Source organism: Petaurus breviceps, unplaced genomic scaffold (genome assembly GCF_028583685.1).
Source record: "Petaurus breviceps papuanus isolate PSGF00001 unplaced genomic scaffold, PetGlider_PUasm1.0 91041, whole genome shotgun sequence".
Classification (NCBI taxonomy): domain Eukaryota; kingdom Metazoa; phylum Chordata; class Mammalia; order Diprotodontia; family Petauridae; genus Petaurus; species Petaurus breviceps.
The window spans coordinates 22,271,565-22,292,391 of NW_027187400.1; the positions used below are offsets into that span (position 1 = coordinate 22,271,565).

The 20,827-nt window shown below is 48.6% G+C and overlaps 2 protein-coding genes across 5 annotated transcripts in view; both read right to left on the bottom strand.

Moving 5' to 3' along the window:
* Positions 1-294: 294 nt before the first annotated feature.
* On the bottom strand, positions 295-9,383 carry MIIP (migration and invasion inhibitory protein). 3 transcript variants are annotated; one of them, XM_069079588.1, is made up of 10 exons: positions 9,149-9,383; positions 7,552-7,721; positions 6,965-7,402; positions 6,182-6,359; positions 4,212-4,320; positions 4,027-4,088; positions 2,496-2,625; positions 1,508-1,604; positions 1,112-1,240; positions 295-757 (listed from the first exon to the last, which is right to left on the bottom strand). In XM_069079588.1, the coding sequence occupies exons 2-10, from the start codon at positions 7,696-7,698 to the stop codon at positions 632-634; spliced, it is 1,416 nt and encodes a 471-aa protein (XP_068935689.1). In that variant the 5' UTR covers positions 7,699-7,721; positions 9,149-9,383; the 3' UTR covers positions 295-631. The 3 variants fall into 3 exon arrangements, with proteins under 3 accessions (XP_068935689.1, XP_068935690.1, XP_068935688.1); XM_069079589.1 differs by having other exon boundaries at positions 7,552-7,753; XM_069079587.1 differs by lacking the exon at positions 9,149-9,383 and adding an exon at positions 8,596-8,787.
* An 8,646-nt stretch (positions 9,384-18,029) lies between these two features.
* MFN2 (mitofusin 2) overlaps positions 18,030-20,827 on the bottom strand; it is a 31,028-nt gene continuing 28,230 nt past the window's right edge. For both annotated transcript variants that reach the window (XM_069079074.1, XM_069079075.1), the window contains one exon: positions 18,030-20,536. In XM_069079074.1, the coding sequence (XP_068935175.1) occupies positions 20,467-20,536 (70 nt within the window). In that variant the 3' untranslated portion in view covers positions 18,030-20,466. The remainder of the gene's footprint in view (positions 20,537-20,827) is intronic.

The window sequence follows — 20,827 nt, forward strand, 5'->3', positions numbered from 1 at the left end:
ACTCTCCTATATACCCCTTTCCTGGTTTATGGCTGCTTAGAACTTGGATAAATGGGATTCTTTGCTGTTCTGTCTGTGTTCACTGCAGTGAGCTCCTGTAGTCAGCACATCCCATGTGAACTGGGGCTTCTCAGTGGGCCATCCCGATGGGCCTCAGACTGCCTGCCTTCACTGGCCCCCTCCATGCCAGCCCAGGCTGGGAGAACATTCTAGAGTGGGGGTTAGCACATGGTCGTGGTGCTAAAGGACTGACGGTCCTGTCATTTCTCTGCAGGAAAGAAAGAGGCCAAAGCCTTGAGAGATCTCCCAGCTTTACTTTAAAAAGGCACAAGCAGCTGCCTCTGTCCTCTTTGTGATCACAGCACAGCGGCCCAGGGGGATGCCTGGGCCGGAGCCCAGGTCCATCCCAGTCTTCCAGCACATTCCCTGAGGGGCAGGCGGGCAGGAGACAGTGGATATGGTGATGGTCTTCCCTGGTGTGTACATGCCTCTTGCTAATGGTGGGTAGAACAATTCCAGCCTCGAAGTTTGGCCCAAAGGAGAATAAGACCCTGTGGGCATCACTGCCTTCCCCTCCTGGAGGCCAGGGCCCTTCCCAGCAACAGGACGGGGCTGGGGCTAGGATGTGCCCTCACGGCCGCGGGCAGCGGCTGCCACCGGAGCCAAAGCGCTCAGCAAGGCTGTTCAGCTGGAATTGTGTGGCTCGAGACATGGAGAGCAGCGGGTCTGACCAACTCCAGTCTGAAGTCCTAGATGACTGAAGTGACAGGCAGAGTTAGGGCTGGGGGCTGAGGAACAGGCCGGGTCCAAGTGGCCCACTGCCCTCTAGCGCCCTGACTAGAGAAGGGAGGTGGAGCAGACAGTGGGACCCCTGCTCCCAAGTCAGGAATCGGGCTCTCCCTCTCTTCTCAGGTTTCCTCTGGGGGAGGGGGAGCTCCCCAGGGTGCTGCTTACAGGGACTGAATGTGGGAGAGGCCAAGGATGGAAAGCATCTCCCTCTTTCTCACCCCCACCCTCCACCCCAGAGAACATCCCCTCGGCCTGGGCCCTGTCAAGGACAGGCAAGGCACTCTGATCCTCTGCTGGCCAGAATGGGTCCAGGTGGATTTACCAAACAGGAGTGGTCTAAGGGCTCTCTCCGCTGAGCACTGGGGTCTAAGGAGGTCCTGAGGTCCAGGCTGCTAAGGGCAGAACTGCTGGCTGATGGAATGGGGACGCTGTCCCAGCCCATCAGGCAGTGCTGTAAGGGGGAGGGGGATACAGCAAAGGATTAAATAAGCTCCTGTAGGAAGCCCTATTCGGTCACCACCAACTTGTACACCAGAGTGCCATATGTCTGTCCTCTCCTCCCCCTCCCTAGACTCCGTACTCCTTCAAGGCCCAAGGACTGAAGCTTCTCCCCCCAGCATCACCCCAGCCTTGGGATGTGCACAAAAGACATACTTCATGTCGGTTTGGTGAATGAACAAGAGGGCAAGGAGGTGGGGTTGAGCAGCTGGTCACTCACCCGGGGCAAAGCCATGGTGTCTGAGGTATCAAAGCTTTTTCGTCGATGAATGGGGTACTGGTGGGGTGGCACGAAAGTTGAAAAGGGGACACTCACTCTGTATGAAGGGAGAAAAGGAAGGGGTCAGTCCAGGCCTCCATCCAAAGGGGCCTCCACACCAAGAAACCCAGAGGGAAATGTTGGGATCGGTTGAGGGTCATCACAGCCAAATCAAACCCCAAACTAGCAGGCCCATTAACCCTATTCTTCCACCTTAAACCCTGGTCTCCTTAGAGGACATGGGCCTATCTAAGATCTATCATGGTGGGGTATACAATGGGGAGGCAGCCAGACCCACCTTTGGGCCTATCCACGCTACAGCTACAGGGTCCTCCCAATTCCCTCACTTCCTTAGCACAAATAACTGACAGCTGACCATTCACATCCTGTATGTGAAGGTCTTGAGCCATCTCTTCTGTGGACACCAGAAGATTGGAGAGTCACTGGCACTACTACCAGAAAGGACCTCAGAGGCCCAGTCCAACCCCCTCAGGGAGGAGAGGTAAGGCATCCATGGGCACACAGAAGTAGAGCCCAAACAGCCTGGGGCTCAAGGGCAGAACCAGGGGCCTCACAATGAAACCTGCCCCAATGTGGAAGGCACTGTCTTGGACACTAGTTTGAAGGATCCCAGTCAAATACTGAAGGCCCCCTGCTAAGAAGGTGGTAAGGGCGGGTTAGTTTCTGCCTAAATCCAGTTCAACAAGAGGGCCTGAAAGAGACTTGAGGATCCTATGACCAACATCTCTTCAATCACCTCCGAATCTTCATCCTCTCTTCCGTATAAGAAAGGGGGCAGAGGGGTTGGCCTGGACAATCTGTAAGGCCCCTTTCAGCTGTGATACCCTGGTCATCAATGTATCCCAGAGTCTGAGCTTTGCAAACAACCTCCTGTCCACTTGGCTAAAAAGGTTACACTGCCCCTTCCCTCCCTCGGCCCTCCAGACACCTGACATGGGCAGGGTGATCCAGGCTCTCAGGGGCCCTCTGGCTGCGGGAGGTCTTGCACATGGGGCAGGTGGCCAATGGGTCCAGGGGGACTGTAAACAGACGCTGGTTGACCCGGTAACAATATATACCTGAAAGAGAAAATTCCCAATTGTCATGGCGGCCCCCTCGCCCAGATCTCAGCCCCTAGTATTCCGATCACTCTTCCCTCCTCCCTGTCCAGGGGAGGGGCTGGCCTTCAGATGCCCAAATAGGGAGGAAATGACTGGACCAGGACTGGGGTTAATGCCCGTTTTAAACGCCCTGGCTCTCCCTACTCCTGCCTGTACTCTGCTGGCACAAAGACCCCCGTGGTGGTCAGAGCAGAGTTCTTCCCCTCTGCCCTGCCCTAACTCCCATCCCTTCCTTCACCCATGAGTGACTTGGATGCCACCTCCTCCCACTCAAATCGCCCCCAAACACTGATCAATGTCTCCTACGTGCCTATGCTGGGAATACAAAGAAACAAAGCAGTCCTTGCCCTCAAGGAGATTATGTTCTACTGGTGTAATTGGGGTGGTGGGGGCAGCATGGATGAGGTGAGAATGCTGGGTCTGGGGTCAGAAGGCATGGGTTTGAATCCTGACAGTGACATTGCCTGTGTGGCCAGGGACAATTCCCTGAGACTCCTGGGGCCTCAATTTCCTCATCTGTAAAATGAGGCTGGATGCACCTTTGAGGCCCCTGCTAGCTCTGATGCCCCTAGATCACTGAAAGCTCTGAGCAGGTCAGACTGAAAAACTTTGGGGGTCCCCTTGGTCTGTGTCCAGCATCCTCCAAGCTGCCTAACTTTCATAGGCCTTAGTTTCTTCTGTAAAACAAGGGGATTGGAGTAAAGGGCCTCAGAGCTCCCTCCCAGATCTAGGATTCTGTGATCTCTAGTAAATACAGAAGAAATGCACCAAAGAAACATGTGGAAATTTGGGGGAGGGGGACACTAACAACTGAGAGAACTAGGAGAGGCCTCTTGGAAGAGGGGGCACCTGAGCCGAGTCCTGAAAGGAGTGCGGGGGGGGGGGGTGTGAAGGTGAGAGAGCACTGCAGGCAATGCATGGAGATGGGGAATGGCAGGGAAGACAGTTTAGCTCAAAAGCAGAGCTAGACTGGGGATGCATGGTGGGTAGGAGAGCACCAGACTGAGGGAGGAGCATGTGGTAGCCTGCAGAGCACTAGATGGTGATGAGGGTATGCCGTAGTCAGCACAGAGCCGGGTCAGGGGTACGGCACAGGCAGCACAGCGCCAGGCCAGAGCTACGGCTCAGGCAGCACAGCGCCAGGCCAGGGCTACGGCTCAGGCAGCACAGCGCCAGGCCAGGGCTACGGCTCAGGCAGCACAGCGCCAGGCCAGGGCTACGGCTCAGGCAGCACAGCGCCAGGCCAGGGCTACGGCTCAGGCATCCCAGAGGCAGCCTTTTTGGACCTGGGACTCTGAGACAGAAAGGCAAGAGAAGAGCATTCCGTGGCTGGGGTCTTGGGTTTGGGGAGTGACTTACAGTTATGGGAATCTGGGGTTGGCTTGTTTCTTGTAGAAGAGGGCAAGTCCAGAGAATCCAGCCTGTGGGCAGGGGAGAATGGGTGAGAGAGGGGAACAGGATGTGAGAAAGATCAGGCACCCCCCTCCTCAGGGCTCTCGGGCTGCCCCAACCACAGACTGTTCCTCCCATCCTGCTCTGCTCACTCTGGGTATCTGGAAATACATTCTTCCTTATTAGCCTTCCGAAAATCCTGAAGATCAGAGAAGTAGTTCTCAGATTTATGGGTGAGAGGAGATCCCGTGTCCAGCAACCCTGGAGTGGGAGAGAGAGGAGAGACAGGGATGGACAGTGAGGGTCATGAGGTGAGATTGAGGGCATAGTGCCTGAGCCAAGGGCAGTGAGAGGCACAAGGAACAGACCTGCAGGTTCAAACCTCAGCTCAACTGTTTACTGTCGGGATAATCCTGGACACCTTTGGGCCCTGGTTTTCTCACTGCTTTAGGGAGAGCTCAGATGCAATGGCCCCTAACCTTACCCTCCCTGCTGTCCATGCTCAGAGGAGCCTCTATGTTCAAGTTCTGCAGCTGGGAGATAGCTGGCCATCTTTGGGCCTTGAAGGCGCTTAGTTCGAGGGAGAAAGGCAGGTCCCCTCTCCACAGAGGCAGGGAAACCTGAGGCACCTCGGCATCTGGTATAGTAAGCACAGGCTTTGGAACTCGAGGACCTGAGTGCTAATCCTGCCTGTGCTGTATTGGGGAAGTTACGTCCCCCATGTGGGCCTGGACTAGATGATGTCCAAGGGGTCTCTTCCAGCTTTACGATCCATGAGAGGCTACTGCCCTCTTCAACTAACTTTAAAAAAGTCAGTGTGTGTCACACATTGGAAAACAAGTGAATGCTAGCTAAGCAAATGAAAACTTGCTGAGGGCAGGGATAGTGTTTCAGTTTAGTCTTCTATCCCTGGGTTGGTGCCTGGCACACAATAGGTGCTTAATAAATGCTTGAATTAAAAAGGAAGTGAGTAGGGGCGGCTAGGTGGCACAGTGAGTAGAGTGCTGGGCACTGGAACCAGGAGGACCTGAGTTTGGATCTGGCCTCAGACACTTCACACACATAAAAAAACTAGCCATGTGACCTTGGGAAAGTTACTTAACCCTAATTGCCCTCCAAAAAGCAAAAAAAAAAGAAAGTGAGTAGTCATGTGACCTTTGGCAAGTCACTTATCCCCAACTGCCCTACCCTCCCCCCTTCAGAAAGAAAAAAAAGAAAAAGGAAGTGAGGGGCTTAGGGTAAAACACTGGAGCCACAGGGCTAAATGTTACAGGGGTGGGGAATCCATTCAGTCAAAAGGCCACACTTAAGGATCTAGAAGGCCACATGTAGCTTCAAGGTCACAGGTTCCCCACCCTGTAGTTAGGAGCTTCTGTTCAAGAGACCTGTGGAAAAGTATATCCATAGTGACCAGGAAAGTACTTCCTTTCCCAAACTTTCCATTCTAGCCAAACAGGCTGACTTCTGCTCTCCAACATGATGCTCCATCTCCCATCTGTGTGCCTTTGCTCAGGCTGGCCCCACTGCCTGGAATGCTCTCTCTCCTCTTTCCAGTTTTGAAGAATCTCCAGCTCCCTTCAGGATGCATCTCAAAAAGGCACCATCTCTTACATGAGACCTTTCCCACCTCTCAAGTCCCTTCCAGCTCTAAACCTATGGCCCAAGGATTGCCAAGCCCGCTGCCCTTCCCAACCCTGCCCTTGACCTGAACTCAATTGAGAACACTCTTCCCCTTCTTAAAATGACTTTGTCTTTCTGTGTGCACTTTTGTTTATACAATGACTTTATCTATATTCATGCATTGGAGAACGTAATCCAGAAGAATGTAAGCTTTTTGAGGGCAGGGACTATTTCATTTTGTTTTTGAGTTCCTAGCCCTTGGCATAGGACCTGGCACACAAAAATGCTTGTGGATGGAGTTGAAGGAAGTTGTGCCCAGGCCCCCTTCTGCCCAAGGACATGACCAGGACTTTTTCTGGTCCACTGGCCTTTCCCCTTGTGTGCCTGTGATATGGTCCAGGCCTACCTTCAGACCCAGTCATTGGTCAAAGATGCTCCATCAAAGTGCATGTGTGTGTGTGTGTGTGTGCGCGTGTGTATCTGTGTATATAGGACAACTCACCTGCAATCACATCATAACCTAAGTAAGGCTTCATACGCCAGCTCTCATCAGGAATCAGAAAGTTCTTCTGTTGGAAATAGTAGGGCAAATATCCATCAAGCAGGCTTGAAGACGTGGGGAGCCAGCGTAGCTGCGGGTTGATGGATTGAGAATTCAACCAGGGAGGTACCTGAGAGGCCTGAGAGGACAGGGTCACCTGTCACCTCCTGCCTTAGGGCATGCTTAACCTGCATTCCCCTGCTAGAATACAAGCACCCAGAGGGCAGGGACCATGGCTGATCCAGATCTGTAGGACATGCAAGGCCTGGCACAGAATGAGCACTCAACAAATGTTCACAGGGCGATGCCCCCTCTGGGTTATCACCCCAAGTATGAACAGGCCACAGGACTGTGTGGCCAGTACCTCTCCCTTGGAAAAAGGGCAGGGTGGGGAGGTCTTGGATGCTGGAGGAGCCCAAGCTTATTCTGATGGCTGCTAGAGAATGCCAGAGGGCTTCAGGATGGCCTTGCCTACTTCCTTCAGTCTTCTAAATGCCAACCAGGATGAGTGGGCAAAGGGCCCATGTGTGCGTGTGCTATGAGGACAGGAGAGGCTCAAGCAGCTTGGGAAGATGTGACCTGGGTCCTGATGAGAAGTGGGCAGGGATGGGGGAGAGGATGGAGGGCATTCTGGGACAGCGGAAGAGCCTGAGGGAAGGAACAGAACCAGCCTCCTCCCCTATCAGGCCCAGAACTGGATGGTGGCTGCTGTCCAGCCTCCGGCCCACCTCTCATTTCTCTTACCTTTAAGTTCTGCCGCTGCTGAGTGGTCAGGATGGACCTAAGGCCTCCCGGACTTTCTGCTTTATGGAATGGCTTCTGGACCCCAAAGGTCAGGGGATCGCTTGTGGGACCCAACTCCAAGGCCTCAGGGGAAGATGGCAAGCTTACTGAATTGGGTCTGGAACTGGACCTCTGGTAGTCCTTGGGCTCCTGACCCTGGGGTTGGCTGGATGGAGGGGACTTGGAGGGAGCCACACTCCACACCACCTCGCTGTCAGGTAAGCTGTTCTGGGGGGCTGGCTCTCGGATCCTACTCTTCTGTTCTTGCTCCGAGGTTTCTCTGAGACTATTGGTGGTGCTAGGGACTGGGCAGAGGCCCAGCTGGCTGTGGCGTTCAGTGAGCACCATGGTCTCTTCATTTTGGCTGCACCAGGCCACTGGTGACTGGAGGCTGCTCCCCTAGCAGAGAAGGGAATTTTGCTCCAGTCTCCATGCCCCCCACCCCATTTCTCTCACCTCCTTTCTCCCCCAGGACCCCAGCCCCCAAAGCGGTTAAGGATCCTATTCCAGGCCAGACACTGGGTCAGCTCCCAGGAGCAAGTATCTACCTCCTCATTCTTGAGCTTTGGGAACAGCTGAGCTGCCCCCTTGGCCCAGGCCACAGACTTCCGGATCTCCTCCTGCCCCACCCGCAGCTGCCGGAGGAGCTCCAAGTTCATTTCCCGAAGCTGGGTCAAGTCCTCAAACTCTGGCATCTCGAATGTGCTGTCCGGAGTGTCTACAAGGGAAGCGAGGGGACTGGAGTATCGTCTAAGTCAGGGAGGAAGGCAGAAGAACAGGCTGAAGGTTCTGGGCCAGACCCTAGCACTAACCCACCAAAGGACCCTGGTCAGGCTTTGGGGCCCTCCCGTCCACTGGGTCACCTCCATACAGCCCCTGCAGCAGAGGATGACTACGGTCCCTAAGCTGGGAATTATTAACCACGGCCCTTCCAAGATGCCCACTGAAGAATTATTCCTATTCTATCACATACAAGGCTGAGAAGGATCTGAAACAGCCAAACACCTCACTCTACAGGTTTGGAAACTGAGGTGATGGGTCCAAGGACACAGGTTATAAGTGGAAAGAGCCCGGATTTGAACCTGGGTCCTCTGATTCCAAATTACATTCTTTCTTCCTCGACACACCGTTCAAATTTTAAGGGAATTGTTCGCACAAGGACTGGCAGGATGCTCATGGGATCCCCCAGCCCTGTCAGGGGTGTTCTTCCCCCTCCGCTGGCCCACGCATGAGGGGCCGGGGCAGAAGTGGCCGGGCTGCCCCACGGTCTCAGCCTGGTGAGTGGGAGGTTGGGGGGCCCCCTTTCCCCCTCTGCTCCCACAGTCCAGCTCAGGCTGGGCTGGTAGTGGGAAGGTCCGGCTCCCAGCCACCTCTGCAAGACCTTAGGTGGGTTGTTTTTTTTTAAGGAAGCCTCAGTTTCCTCGTCTGTAAAATGGGGCCCCCGTCCAACCGCAGTGCTCAGAAGCAAGGGCCGGAGTCACGTGGAAGCGGGGGGGGGGGGGGGGGGGGGGGGGGGGGGGGGAGGGGGCGGGGACTCCCCCCCAGCCCTAGGGGGCAGAAGCGCATGTGGGCCAGGAGCACGCACCACTCACCAGCCCGCGGGGCAATGGTGCAGGCCCGTAAGTCATACAAGTACTGGGCCCCATACCGCCTGCCCTTCCCGGCCCCCGACAAGCCCATCCCCCGCCCCCTCCAACCACCCGACCCCGGACCCCTCTTGCCCAGGACAAAGGGGTGGAGCCGCCAGCACCAGAGTAGGACGCCGAGGGGCGGGGCAGGACGCGTGATCTCGGCGTCCCATTGGCCAAGAGAGAGACTGGGGAGGGAAGGGGCGGAGCTTCCGGCACAGAGGGGGCGGGGAACAACAAAACCACACCCGCGGAAACGGCCCTGGACCGTTCGGAGGCGGAAGCGGCGGGGGCGGCTTCGCGCCCCACCCCCACCTCCCGGGGCCAGGGGGAGGTCAGGGGGTGGCCTGTAGGAAGGCCAGTCAGGCCCGACGCCCCAACGCGGAGAAACTGAGGCCTGAGTGGGGGAGGAGGGTAGGAAGCATGTAACTCTAAGCGAAGCCCACTCCCCCCCCCCATACACACACCCCCTCCCCGCCCAGCCCACGGCTCTTCCCCCCCCTGGACAGCCGCCTACCAAGTCTCCCCGACTACACTGGAGGCGCCCGCAGGGCAGGGACCACGTGCTCTACGTTTGCTGCAAAAGGTTCCTTCCGGCACACAGTAGGCCTCGGTGAACTAATCCCGGGGTGGGTGACAGTGCAGTCGGTGTCACGTGACTCTGGAGCCCCTCCTCGGCTCCTGGTCCCCTCCCAATCTAGGGCGGGCTGGGAAAGCTCCGATGGGGCGGAGGCGGCCAGAGCACATCATCAAAAAGCCTTTATTCAGCGTTGCCCCCGCGGCCCCCACCCAGCCGGCTCCGCCCCCGCTGGGGCAGATCCCAGGGGCGCGGCCTGGGAGCACGGCCCCGGGTGGCCTCTAGGCCCCAGCGCCCTGAGCCCCATGTCTTTCAAACAGCCCGTGGAGCCCAGGCCAGAGCCCACTTCCCCCTCCCCGTGCCCCTGCAACCACCCTGCGGGCCTCCGCCTTACTCATGCATGCACGCGTTACACACGTGTGTAAGCACAAAGGTGCATGCCCACAATCTATGTATGTGTGCGTGTGTAGGGGCAGCTGGGGAGCGCAGAAAATTCAAATCTGGCCCCAGACACGCTAGCCGAGTGACTCTGGGCCCTGTATGCCACAGTTTCGTCCTCTGTAAAATAAGCTGGAGAAGGAAATGGCAAACCACTCCAGTATCTTTGCCAAGAAAACTCCAAATGGGGTCACAGGGAGTTGGATGTGACATGTTTGTGTATATGTGTGTGCATACATGTGCACATGACACACGTATACACATGCGCAGCCTAGTGTGTTCATACATGTATTTGCTGCAGTGACACGTGTGTGCATATTCACACAATGTGTATTGTACATGCACATGCATGCAGTGACACGGTATCACATTGTGTGCGTGTGTTGCACAAACACATGGGCATTTGCATGTGCATATGTGTGTATAGACCGTCTATGTGTGTACATATAGATATAGACTATGCCTATATAAACACCGCAATGTACATATTGTACACATATCTGCATATATATGTAGAGTACACACACAGGCAGCTCCCTGGGGCACACTGGCTGGCCCTTGAGTCAGGGAGACAAGTTCAAATCCAACTTCAGACCCTTACTAACTATGTGACCTTGGGCAAGGCACTTCACCTCTCTGCCTCAGTTTCTTCAACTGTAAAACCAGAAATGATAATAACCCCTACCTCCCAGGGTTATTTTGATGATCAAAAAAGATAGTGTTTGTAGAGAACCCGTTAGTGCCTGACACATAGCAGTTGCCACATATATGATGATGATGGTGATGACTATGATGATGCAGCAAGCAAAGCAATAACCACAAACTGCTGCTGAGCACAGCTGATGGTGGGGCGCATCATTCAGCACCCCTACTTCTGAGGCGAAGGGAACGTGTTCCAAAATCAGCTATTTGAGACTGATCAGGGAGGCAACAGTGATCAGTGAATGGGTGGAGAGAAACCTTCCTGGGTTCAAGTCTGGCCTTTAACACTGTGACCCTGGGCATAAAAAACTACTCTCTCAGCCTTAGTTGCCTTATCTGTAAACAAAACAAAACAAGGGTGGTAGTCCTATACTGGCAGACTTTACAGCACAGTGCAAGTCATTAGTATGAAGAATTTGAGTGATTACATGGTAGTGAACAGTGTTTTCATTCATTATTATGATAACCAGGCAGTTAGGTGGTGTACTGGTGTTATAGGAATGTAAATTTTAAAGATCTTCCCTGCTCCTAGGCTTAAGTACACCTGGAGCCTGTGGTGGGAGGTTTGTTTCTCAGGAGATACTTTGTGATTGGGCAGTGGGTCAAGAAGGTTGTTATATTCTCTGAGCCAGGAGAAGGCTATATGAGCCCTGATGGGAGGCTTTGCTTTGGGGCTCACTTTGAGAAGTGTTGTGTGATTTGACCAGATGAGACTCTGGGCAGCTGTTGTTGAGAGCCGCCCGGCTTTGAAAACCCAGATGTTGATGCATCCCTCTCTAGTAACTGTGATTTGGTATGGATGTAATGGTTGGACAGTTTGGAAGCCTGTCTGCTTGATTTGTTTCTCTGTCTTGATAATTCTGTCTGTATACTCTGAAGTTCAGAGTGCTGACCTTTTCGCCTAAACTAGGTAAACGATATATGTTTGATTGATTGAAGTAAGCTAGTTAACCCATTTTGAGGTGCTTTCCTTTAGAAAAGCAGATCTAAGAGCCTGTGTTGACAGCTTGGGGATGCTGGTGTGCTTGCTGCTACAACTGGGTAGAGAGCCCTGGGCCTCATTAGGGAGATCTGAGTCCAAATCCAGCTTCATATACTTATTATTAGTTGTCGGACCCAGAAAAAAGGGAATAAAATTTTTGTTGTGAAAATCAAATAAGATAATATTTGTGTTTTCCACCCCCAAAGTGCTATTATTATTAGTTGTATATACTGTTCTCCTGGTTTTACTCTCTTAATCTCTTCATCAGTTCATACAAGTCTTCCCATATGTTTCTTAATTCCTCATATATCTCATTCCATATGACATACTAATCTTCCCAACCTACATGTAAGGGTTATGGGATTTAAAGATCTTCCATGTCCCATTGGACTTGCTGATACAGCAGGAAGGAGTGGAGCTAGAGGAAGCAGAAGCCAAGCTAGAGTTCCTGCGGTGACTGGTGGTGGCAGCGGCGGCAGCAGCAGCGGTAGCAGCTGAGGTGGAGGCGTGAACCCCTTTTTTTGAGCCAGCCAGAGTTTCTGCTAAGGACTCCTGCTGAGACTACCAGGGACCAGAACTGCAGGGGCCAGAGCTGCTGGAAGCACGCTTCCTGGATGCTGAGCAATTGCTGTGAGTAGGGAGAGGAGGACCTTTGCCTAAGGTAGCCTGTTCTGTTTTAAAGTCTTGAGAATGTGGGTGTTTACTACATTAACTACGTGTGCCAACTTTATAACTACTATGATGGCTTTGACTTTCTGGTTTTGGAACTCATTTGGTATTTTAATAAATGTTCTAGCTTTATCCCCCATATGGAGAGCCTGGTATATTATGTGATTAATAACCACATCAGCATATTTATAATTGCCATAGGCATTGTGAATATTGCATTGTTGATACACTACATGAACCTTAATTTGATTGTTCCCCAATAATCACCTTGATTTCAGATTTTTTTTGTTACTATACAAAGTACAATGATGAATGTTTTTGTACACATGGGACCTTTCTGTCTTTGACCTCCTTGGGGTATATGTCTAGAAGGGAATTGCTGGATCACAGCCACTTTTCAGACATAATTCCAAGCTGTTTCCAGAACGGTTGGACAATTCACAACTCCACTCACAGTGTATGTATAGCATACCTATTTTCCCACAGCCCCTCCAACACAGACAATTCCTTTTATCATTTTGGCCTATTTGATACCTCAGTTGTTTTTATTTCTCTGCTTATCAATTAGTAGTGACTTGGAACACTTGTTGAAGTTTTACTTCTTTTGAACTGTTTATACCCTTCAACTATTTATCTACCATATTCTAGTTTCATCTCTAGTCTTATAAATTTGAGAAAATTCCCTATGTGTCATAAATATCAGACTTTTATCAGAGATGCTTAATGCTAACATTTTTCCCTCCACCATTTCCTAACATCTTTTCTTATTCTAGTCCAAGAGTTCTTAATCATTTTGTACTATGGACCCCTATACCAACATGGTGAAGCCTTTAAGATTCCTCAGAATGGTTTTTAAAAGCATAAAATACACAGGATTGTAAAGGACACTAATGTTGAAAAACAGTTATCAAGATTTTTAAAAAAGTTCATGAACCTCAAGTAAAGGAATCCTGTTCTAGGGATATGCATTGATATCAATTGTGCAAATGCTTTAAAATATTTTATATAATAAAACTTGTTTATTTTATTTGTCGTAATTAATTCTCCACAAAGTCCTTCTCCAATGTGCCATCTTGGTGTGGAAGTGATCCTGGGTTCTTAATGACCAAGCCAGCATGGGCTCAAGCCCTGATAAGTTCTACTGGGCTGGAAAGTATTTGAATGTGACTTTTAGCCACAAATGATTTTTTTTTCCTTTTTTTGATGTCTTCAAGATATAGACGTAGCCGAGGTATTGCTGGGTCAAAGGTTATGCAGTTTTATTGCCCTTTGGGCAAAGTTGCAAATTGTTCTCCAGAATGGTTGGATCAGTTCACAACTCCATTAAGAATGAATTAGTGGGGAGGCCAGGTAGCACGGCGAGTAAGAGCACTGGCTCCAGTGTCAAGATGACCTGGAGATCGAATCCTGGGCTCAGACACTTAGCACCCACCCAGAAACACCTGGCCTTGTAACCTTGAGCAAGTTACTTAACCCCAATTGCTTAGGGGTGGCCAGTTGGCTTAGCGAGTAAGAGCACCGGCTCCAGTGTCGCGATGACCTGGATCAAATCCGGGCTTAGATACTTAGCACTACACCCAAAAATAACTGGCTGTGGAACCTTGAGCAAGTTACTTAACCCCGATTGCTTAAAAAAAAAAATGAATTAGTGTCCCAGTTTTCCCACATCCCTTCCAACATCCAACATTTTTTTTTGTCATGTTAGCCAATCAGATAGATGTGAAGTAGTACCTCAGAGCTGTTTTAATTTGCATTTCTCTAATCAATAGTGATTAGAACATTTTTTCATGACTATAGATAGCATTAATTTCTTCAACTGAAAACTGTATGTTCATATTGAATGGGAAAAGTGAAACTTCTCAGCCCATAAATTTTGTGAGAGCAAGCCAGAATTTTGGTTTCACCCTTCACCCCCTTTACTACTGCCACATCAGCATTAGGCCCCTTCAGGAGTTTTCAACCTCCACCCTTGCTTGTGACCTTTTTCCCTCCCTTGCTTTAGCGTCTACCAAATAAGGACATGAACAATACCTTAGCTCCCTGTCCCGCCTCCCAGCCAATAGGAGATAGTGGTGGGCTTCTTTGTTATCCGCCCCTGGGTTAGGTTTTGTGCCAAGACTGAGAGCCCACCTCCCATCAATGGGAGAAGGAACAGTGGGGGAAGGGGATTTGACTTTGTTAGGGTATAAATTCTTGTTCTTGTCTTTTGTGATATGCCTCCTTCTGCTGGTTCATACTGGTAGAAGGGACACCACCCTCTTCTCATGAGAAATGAATAAACTTCCTGTTCCTTCCTCAAGATACCTCTGACTTTAAATTTTTCTGGGTAGGGCATTTTGGAGGTCCCTATATCCCATGAAATATCCTTTGACCATTATCAATTGGGGGGATGTTGTATTTTTATAAATTTGACTCAGTTCTCTATACATTTAAGAAATGAGGCCTTTAGGGGCAGCTAGGTGGTGTAGTGAATAGAGCACAGGCCCTGGACTCAAGAGGACTTGAGTTTGGATCCAGCCTCAGACTAACCCAAAAACTAGCCATGTGACCTTGGGCAAGTCACTTAACCCCAATTGCCCTCAAAAAAAGCAAAAAACAAACAAACAAAAAAAGAGTCCTTTATCAGAGATATTTGTTGAAAAAAAATTTCCCCAGTTTTCTGCTTTCCTTAAAGTTTTGGTTGCATTGGTTTTGTTTGTGCAAAACTTTTTAATTGTGTATAATCAAAATTATCTATTTTAAATTTTGTAATGTTCTCTATATTTTCTTAAGTCCTAAATTCTTATACTAGCCCTGCATTACTGGTATAAATCCCACCTGATCATAGTGTATGATCCTAGTGATATTATTTTATGTAATCTCTTTGCTAGTATTTTACTTAAAACTTTTGCATCAATATGCATTAGGGAAATTGGTCTATAATGTTCCTCTATTTTTGATCTTCCTGGTGTAGCTATCTGTGCCATATTTTTATCATTAAAAGGAATTTGGCAGGACTCCACCTATTTTTTTTCCAAAGTTTATATAGAATTGGAATTGTTCTTTTAATGTTTGGTAGAATTCACTTGTAAATCCATCTGGCCCTGGGGATTTTTCTCTTAGGGAACTCATTGATGGCTTATTCAATTTATTTTTCTAAGATTGGGTAATTTAAGTACTTTATTCTTTTAATCTGGGTAATTTATATTTTTGTAGCTATTCATCCAATTCATTTAGATTGTCAAATTTATTGGCATATAATTGGGCAAAATAGCTCCTAACAATTGTCTTAATTTCCTCTTCATTGGTGGAGCATATTTTGGCACTGGTGTAAAATGCTGGTCTCAACTTGTTTTCCACCAAATGGATTCTTAATTTTCCTGACAGTTCTTGTTAAGGAGGGTCACCTTCCCTTTAGTAGTTTGTATTCTTGGGTTTACTGAACCCTGGATTACTGTGTTCATTTGTTTCTAGGTGTAGTTATTTAGTCTGTTCCATGGATCTACTTTTCTTTTTAAAATTATTTTATTTTGTTAAATATTTCCCAATTACATTTAAAACAATTTTTAATATTAAAAAAAAATTGAGTTCCAAATTTTCTCTCTCCCACCCCTCCCCACAAAATAAAACAAAAATAAGGAGTTAAAAAATATGCTCCAATCTGCATTCAGGGTTTATTAGTTCTCTCTGGAGGTGGACAGCATTTTTGATCATGGGTCCTTTGTTATTGTCTTGATCAGAGTAACTAAGACTTTCACAGTTGATTCATGGATCTACTTTTCTATCGTTTAAATAATACTACATACTAACTTTGATAATTGCTACTTTATCATCAAACCTGGTAATTTTGGGTCTCCGTGATTCTTTTTTAAATTATTTTTTCTCAAAATTCTCGACCTTTTTCTCCTCTAACTGAATTTTATTGTCTCATTCTACAAAGTAACCTCTTATTAGTCTGATTCCTCCTATCCATCTTGCACACTGCAGTCAGATGAATCAACCCAATCCGATCAATACTTATCAAGTGCCAGGCACTCTGAATACACCGAGTTGTTATTTTCTTGTCCAAATCCTACCCTTCCTCCAAAACCGAGCTCAAATTCTACCTTGGCTACCTGAGCCCGCAGTAACAATAGCCAGAGTGGATCCCTACCTCTGTTGGAAATAAGGTGAGCTCACTGATATTAGAGCTGGAGCCCAGAGGCCAGGGAGTCCTGGTGATTCAGGACTGCATGGTCTGGCAGTTCACTTTAGAGTCTGGACAGGGGAAACACACAGGGGATCATAGAAAGTTAAGCAAACACAGTTGTGGAAACTTCTCGTGTAGGCTAAATGGGAAGGAGAAGTATAGCAGTAACAGGACTTGGGACATAAATTAGTAATTAGTCCTTAATGTTAAGAGGTTGGCAGGGTGGGGCCTCGGCCCACCCTTCTCTGACATAGGCCTCTAGACAGTCAAGTGAGAGGGGAACCCACTCCCTCCCTGCTTTGGGACAGGTCTAGTCAGAAAAATCTGCCCCTATAAATTCTGCTTCCTCCTAGCTCTTCCCTTGGGGTCCAAGAAAAACAAATCTCTTTGACATGATAGCCCTTCAAATGCTTGGAAATGAGTCATTTGTTTTTCCCAATTAGCCTCATTGCAAAAGTGTATTCTAAGGGACTTATAAGAACTCATGGGCCTAAGTTAAGAATTCCTAGACAGGACTACACAGCATAATAAAATTATGTTTATTCAGGGTTCAATATAGGGTTACAAAGAGTTTGATGTACAATCCATTTGATAGAGGCAGAGGATAGAGCACTGCACTGAGTGGGGAAGACCCGAGTTCAAAATCTGCCTCAGATACTTATATCTGTGTAACCCTGGACAAATCCTGTGAGCTTGACTTCCTCCTCTGTAAAACAAGGCAGGTCAGACTCCATGTGGCTCTAAGGGTTCTTTCAGCTCTAAATCTGTGATCCTCTGTGAAGTTCTATGGATATTATCACCTGAGACTCAGAGGATGAATGCCTTGCCCATTTCTCATTTGTAAAGTATTTTAAAGCTTACAAGCAGTTTTCAAAGGATAAAGTATGGCTTATCCAAAACTACCTTCACAGGAAGAGAATAACCTTGGACAGAATCAGATCCACCCAGAAATCTCCTGGCCTCCAATCTCACCTCATGAGGAACTTAGCAGGAGCTTATCTTTTGGATCAGGCCTGGGCAGGTTTTGTTACCAATCATTTGGAAGTGAACAGGGAGTACACACAGTCAAGAATTCATTATGGTGCAAATACCCCAAAGATCAGTCTTAATGACCACAATTATTTAATTATTACATGACTACATAGGGCAGGATCAGAGAGGGGCATCAGAAATCATCTGCCTCAACTCCCTCATTTAACAGAGGAGGAATCTTGGGCCCAGAGTGGGAAGGGTCTTAGAGTGGGATCCGAAACGAGGTGGCTTTGGGTTCTCTAACCCTGGCTCTGCTGCTCACTTCCCAACTTTGGTAACCTCAGAAAAATCACTTTAGCTCCTCTGGGTCTCAGCTTCCTCATCTATAAAATTATTTCGGGGTAGGCAGCTTTAAAGGCCAGCCTATGATACTGGGACTCCAACTCCCATTCTTCTTATGCTGTGTGTAAGCAGAAACTTAGGCCTAAACTGGGGGGATATATACATAGCATACACTGTATTTGGGCCTGTTAAGGCAGCACCCACATGGGTCTGTGTTTAGAGCAATCACGGTAAGCTGTTTGCTTTTTAAAAGAATCAAGAGTAAATTCTTTGAAGTCAGATCAGGTTTGAATCCCTCTACCTTTAAGAAATTCCAAGGTTCTTGGTTACAGAAAGATTCAGGCTTGTTGGTTACTTAAGGTTGGATGTTTTTGATCTCCTGAAGACACCCCAAAGCCCAATCTAGAATGCCTGGGCCTCTACTAGGCTTATTTTTTAAATAAGTTTTGCCCCCAGTACAAAATGGGACAGTGTGTCTTCAGCTATCCTTCTAATCAGTGATTCCCAAGGTTTCACAATGACTTTAAACAGATGAAATGCAAGCCCAAAGTGTTTCCCAACAGCTTTTTATTTCAGTTTCCAATATTCTCAGCAATGATAAAGGACTAATTCAGCAAAATCTATCACCTTAAATACAACAGAGAGAGAACTCATTATCAAGCTTAGGTCTTGGTAACCCAACAACAACACAAAAAAGGGAAAAAAGTTATTAGCAGCATTAAAATAAAGTGCATTTTGCCAAACTTTTTTTTAGTAAAGGGCCTTTCTTCATTGTCACAAATTAAATTTTACCCACATATCACATTAGAACCTCAAAATTCCCCTTTGCTCCCCAGAGTTACATTAGAGACATTGAAATGTTTTCTTCTTAAAATTTAGATTAAAAAAACCTTCCCAAATATGACAAAATTCATTGGCAACTGTGTTCTGTTACAGTGATTTTACATCAACCTTCGAGGCTACCACCAGTCAATCCTAGCAAAACATTAAAAATATCCTCTCGCCATGTTCCTACGTCAGCAAAGACCTACTAGATACCCCTCTCTTCTGTGCCACTGGGATATGGGGACAGGTGCAAGAATGCTGCGCAAGTCCCTGCCCAACAGCACTTTCTCAGGGAGTTCCCTTCAACCTTCCTGTGGCTACAGCTAGACTCAGTAGGGGGACCTAAGCTAGAGAGGGGTCAGTCTGCACTCAAAATTACTTTCCAATGTTCTTGCCTGCTTACTGGGTGTGAATGGAGACTGGAATATACTTTGCACAAGATACAGCCAAGCCCAGGACGATACAATGGCAGCAAGATGCAGAAGCAAGGAAGGAGCTGGAGTATGCCTCCCAGCTGAGCTGTCTCCTTGGGGCAATCCCATCTCCCCATGGACAGTCGGTCACCAGCAAAGCCACTGTCCCCTTCTCTGGGGCTTCAAGATTCTACAGGATGGATGCTGTTTTTCCCAGGCTCTGCCTGGGACCAGAGAAGAAGCCAACATTCCAAGGGCAGGGGCTCATTCACCTCCAATGAGGAGTCATCCCAAAACTTACTGACAGGAAACAGTCTTCAGTGTGCTCGTGCGGCCAAGACGTGTCTCAGACTGAAACTTATGGGGATGGGTGATGGGAGATGGACAGGGGAGGTTTGGGTTTTTCCAAATTCTCTGTCAAATGATTCCAAGGAGTCACTGGTACTGAATGCTGAGCCAGGAACAGCTGCAGTAACATGGAACAGATTCTTTTAGACAGACATGCAGGCTGTTTGAAACTAGCGAGTTCATCTCTGGGGGGAAGATGCAAAGTATGGCAAATCTAAGCTGGGTGGGTAGAGGGCCTGATCACCATCATTCGAGCTGGTCTTTCACTCTGCTCAAAGATGTCCTGCAGGAAGGCACTATGGTGCCTTCTATCTATGCTTGCTGCCCATGTCTCCTCTCAATTCCCAAACCACTTCTGCCTTATCTTCCTTCACAGCTTCCTTCCTTTCTTCAAACCTACTTATCTTCCATACAGTGAGACCTCACACAGATGCACTACAGAAACCAAGGACTTGAACCAGCCACACATTGGGGAAGAGAATGGCAGAAAGTGAACACCACACGCATGCACTTCATTCCTCCTGTACTGATGCACTGCTAACTGTTCTCTCTGAGCGATTCTCATCACCTACATTTCCATTTGCAGCAATTCTTCAAGTCCCAAACAGCTTTTGGCTGGCTAAGCCACCCTGGCCTTGCCACTGGGTCTGTCAAACATCACTGACAGAGTGCTGTCTGCAAGACTGACGGAAGCACTGCAAAGGGGAAGGAAGATTCACACTGACCGAGCCCAAGGAACCCAAGCAAGACTTCTTCCTGGGCTGGATCTGGCTGTGACGCTCAATTTCTCTGCAGCTATTTCAAATGCACATTTGTATTTGAGGGGCGAACGCAAGTGCTCACAAGAGCGGCTGTTCTCTACTGTTGTATTTCAGCTGAAGAAGAGGGGAGGCTGATGGGGCTACACAGATGAGAGCGGAAGGGAGGGGAAAGGGGCAGGGGTGTGGGGGGTCTCTGCTTGGGCACTAAGCTTCTCCAAATACTCTTAATATGGGCTTTGGCCAACTGAGATCAAACAAATCATTGTAACAAGTCATTTACCAAATAATCAAAAGACTGAATTAATTATAACTTGATAAAAGTTTAGAAATAACAAAATTTGAGGAAACCTCAGTACCATCTGCAGTTATCTTTACAAGAAAAATTCTTCCTTAAGCATATGGAGACAGACATTCTTCCTGCAAACCATCTATTCTCAACAGCAGGCAAAGGAAGGGCAATAAATAACTAGCGTTTAAAGGTTCAACGCCATATGAGAAGTTGGGGGGCTATCATTTACGCAGCTGCTACCCACGAGAATTGGCTTCTGTATCTTGGCCTGAGGCCCCTCTCATTGTTTGCCTCAATCTAGGCCCCAACATTGGCTCTTCACGCCTCCTGGAGCTCCCAGTTTTCCACACTATCTGCTGGGCTGCAAGTACTGGTGGGTGAACATGTTGAGTTCGCTGTCCAGCCAACCGGCCTTATTCCTGAAAAAAGAAATGATCGTCGTATGGATGCAATCTGAACATACCCAAAGGGCCGACAGATACATGAGGGAGCTGCAGACTAGAGATGTAAAACTCTTCTTGCTCTCAAGGAATTATGTCCTACTGGAGAAACAGACTTCTCTGTATTCATGTGGTAAACAGAAGGTGGGAAGTGGGGGCAACAGAGACATCAGGTCAGTACTTGAAGGTTATCTGAAGCAGTGGGGGGAGCGTGGGGAGGGAGGGGAGAGAGAGAGAGAGAGAGAGAGAGAGAGAGAGAGAGAGAGAGAG

What these genes read in the sequence shown, in the direction of transcription:
- MIIP (XM_069079587.1), bottom strand. Translation starts at nt 8,683, where the DNA reads ATGGGCTTGTCGGGGGCCGGGAAGGGCAGGCGGTATGGGGCCCAGTAC. An exon ending in AGGTTATGATGTGATTGCAG is followed by an intron (nt 4,321 to 6,181) that starts GTGAGTTGTCCT and finishes CTCCCACTCCAG; the next exon opens with GGTTGCTGGACACGGGATCT. An exon ending in CCTTAGACCACTCCTGTTTG is followed by an intron (nt 758 to 1,111) that starts GTAAATCCACCT and finishes CTGTCACTTCAG; the next exon opens with TCATCTAGGACTTCAGACTG.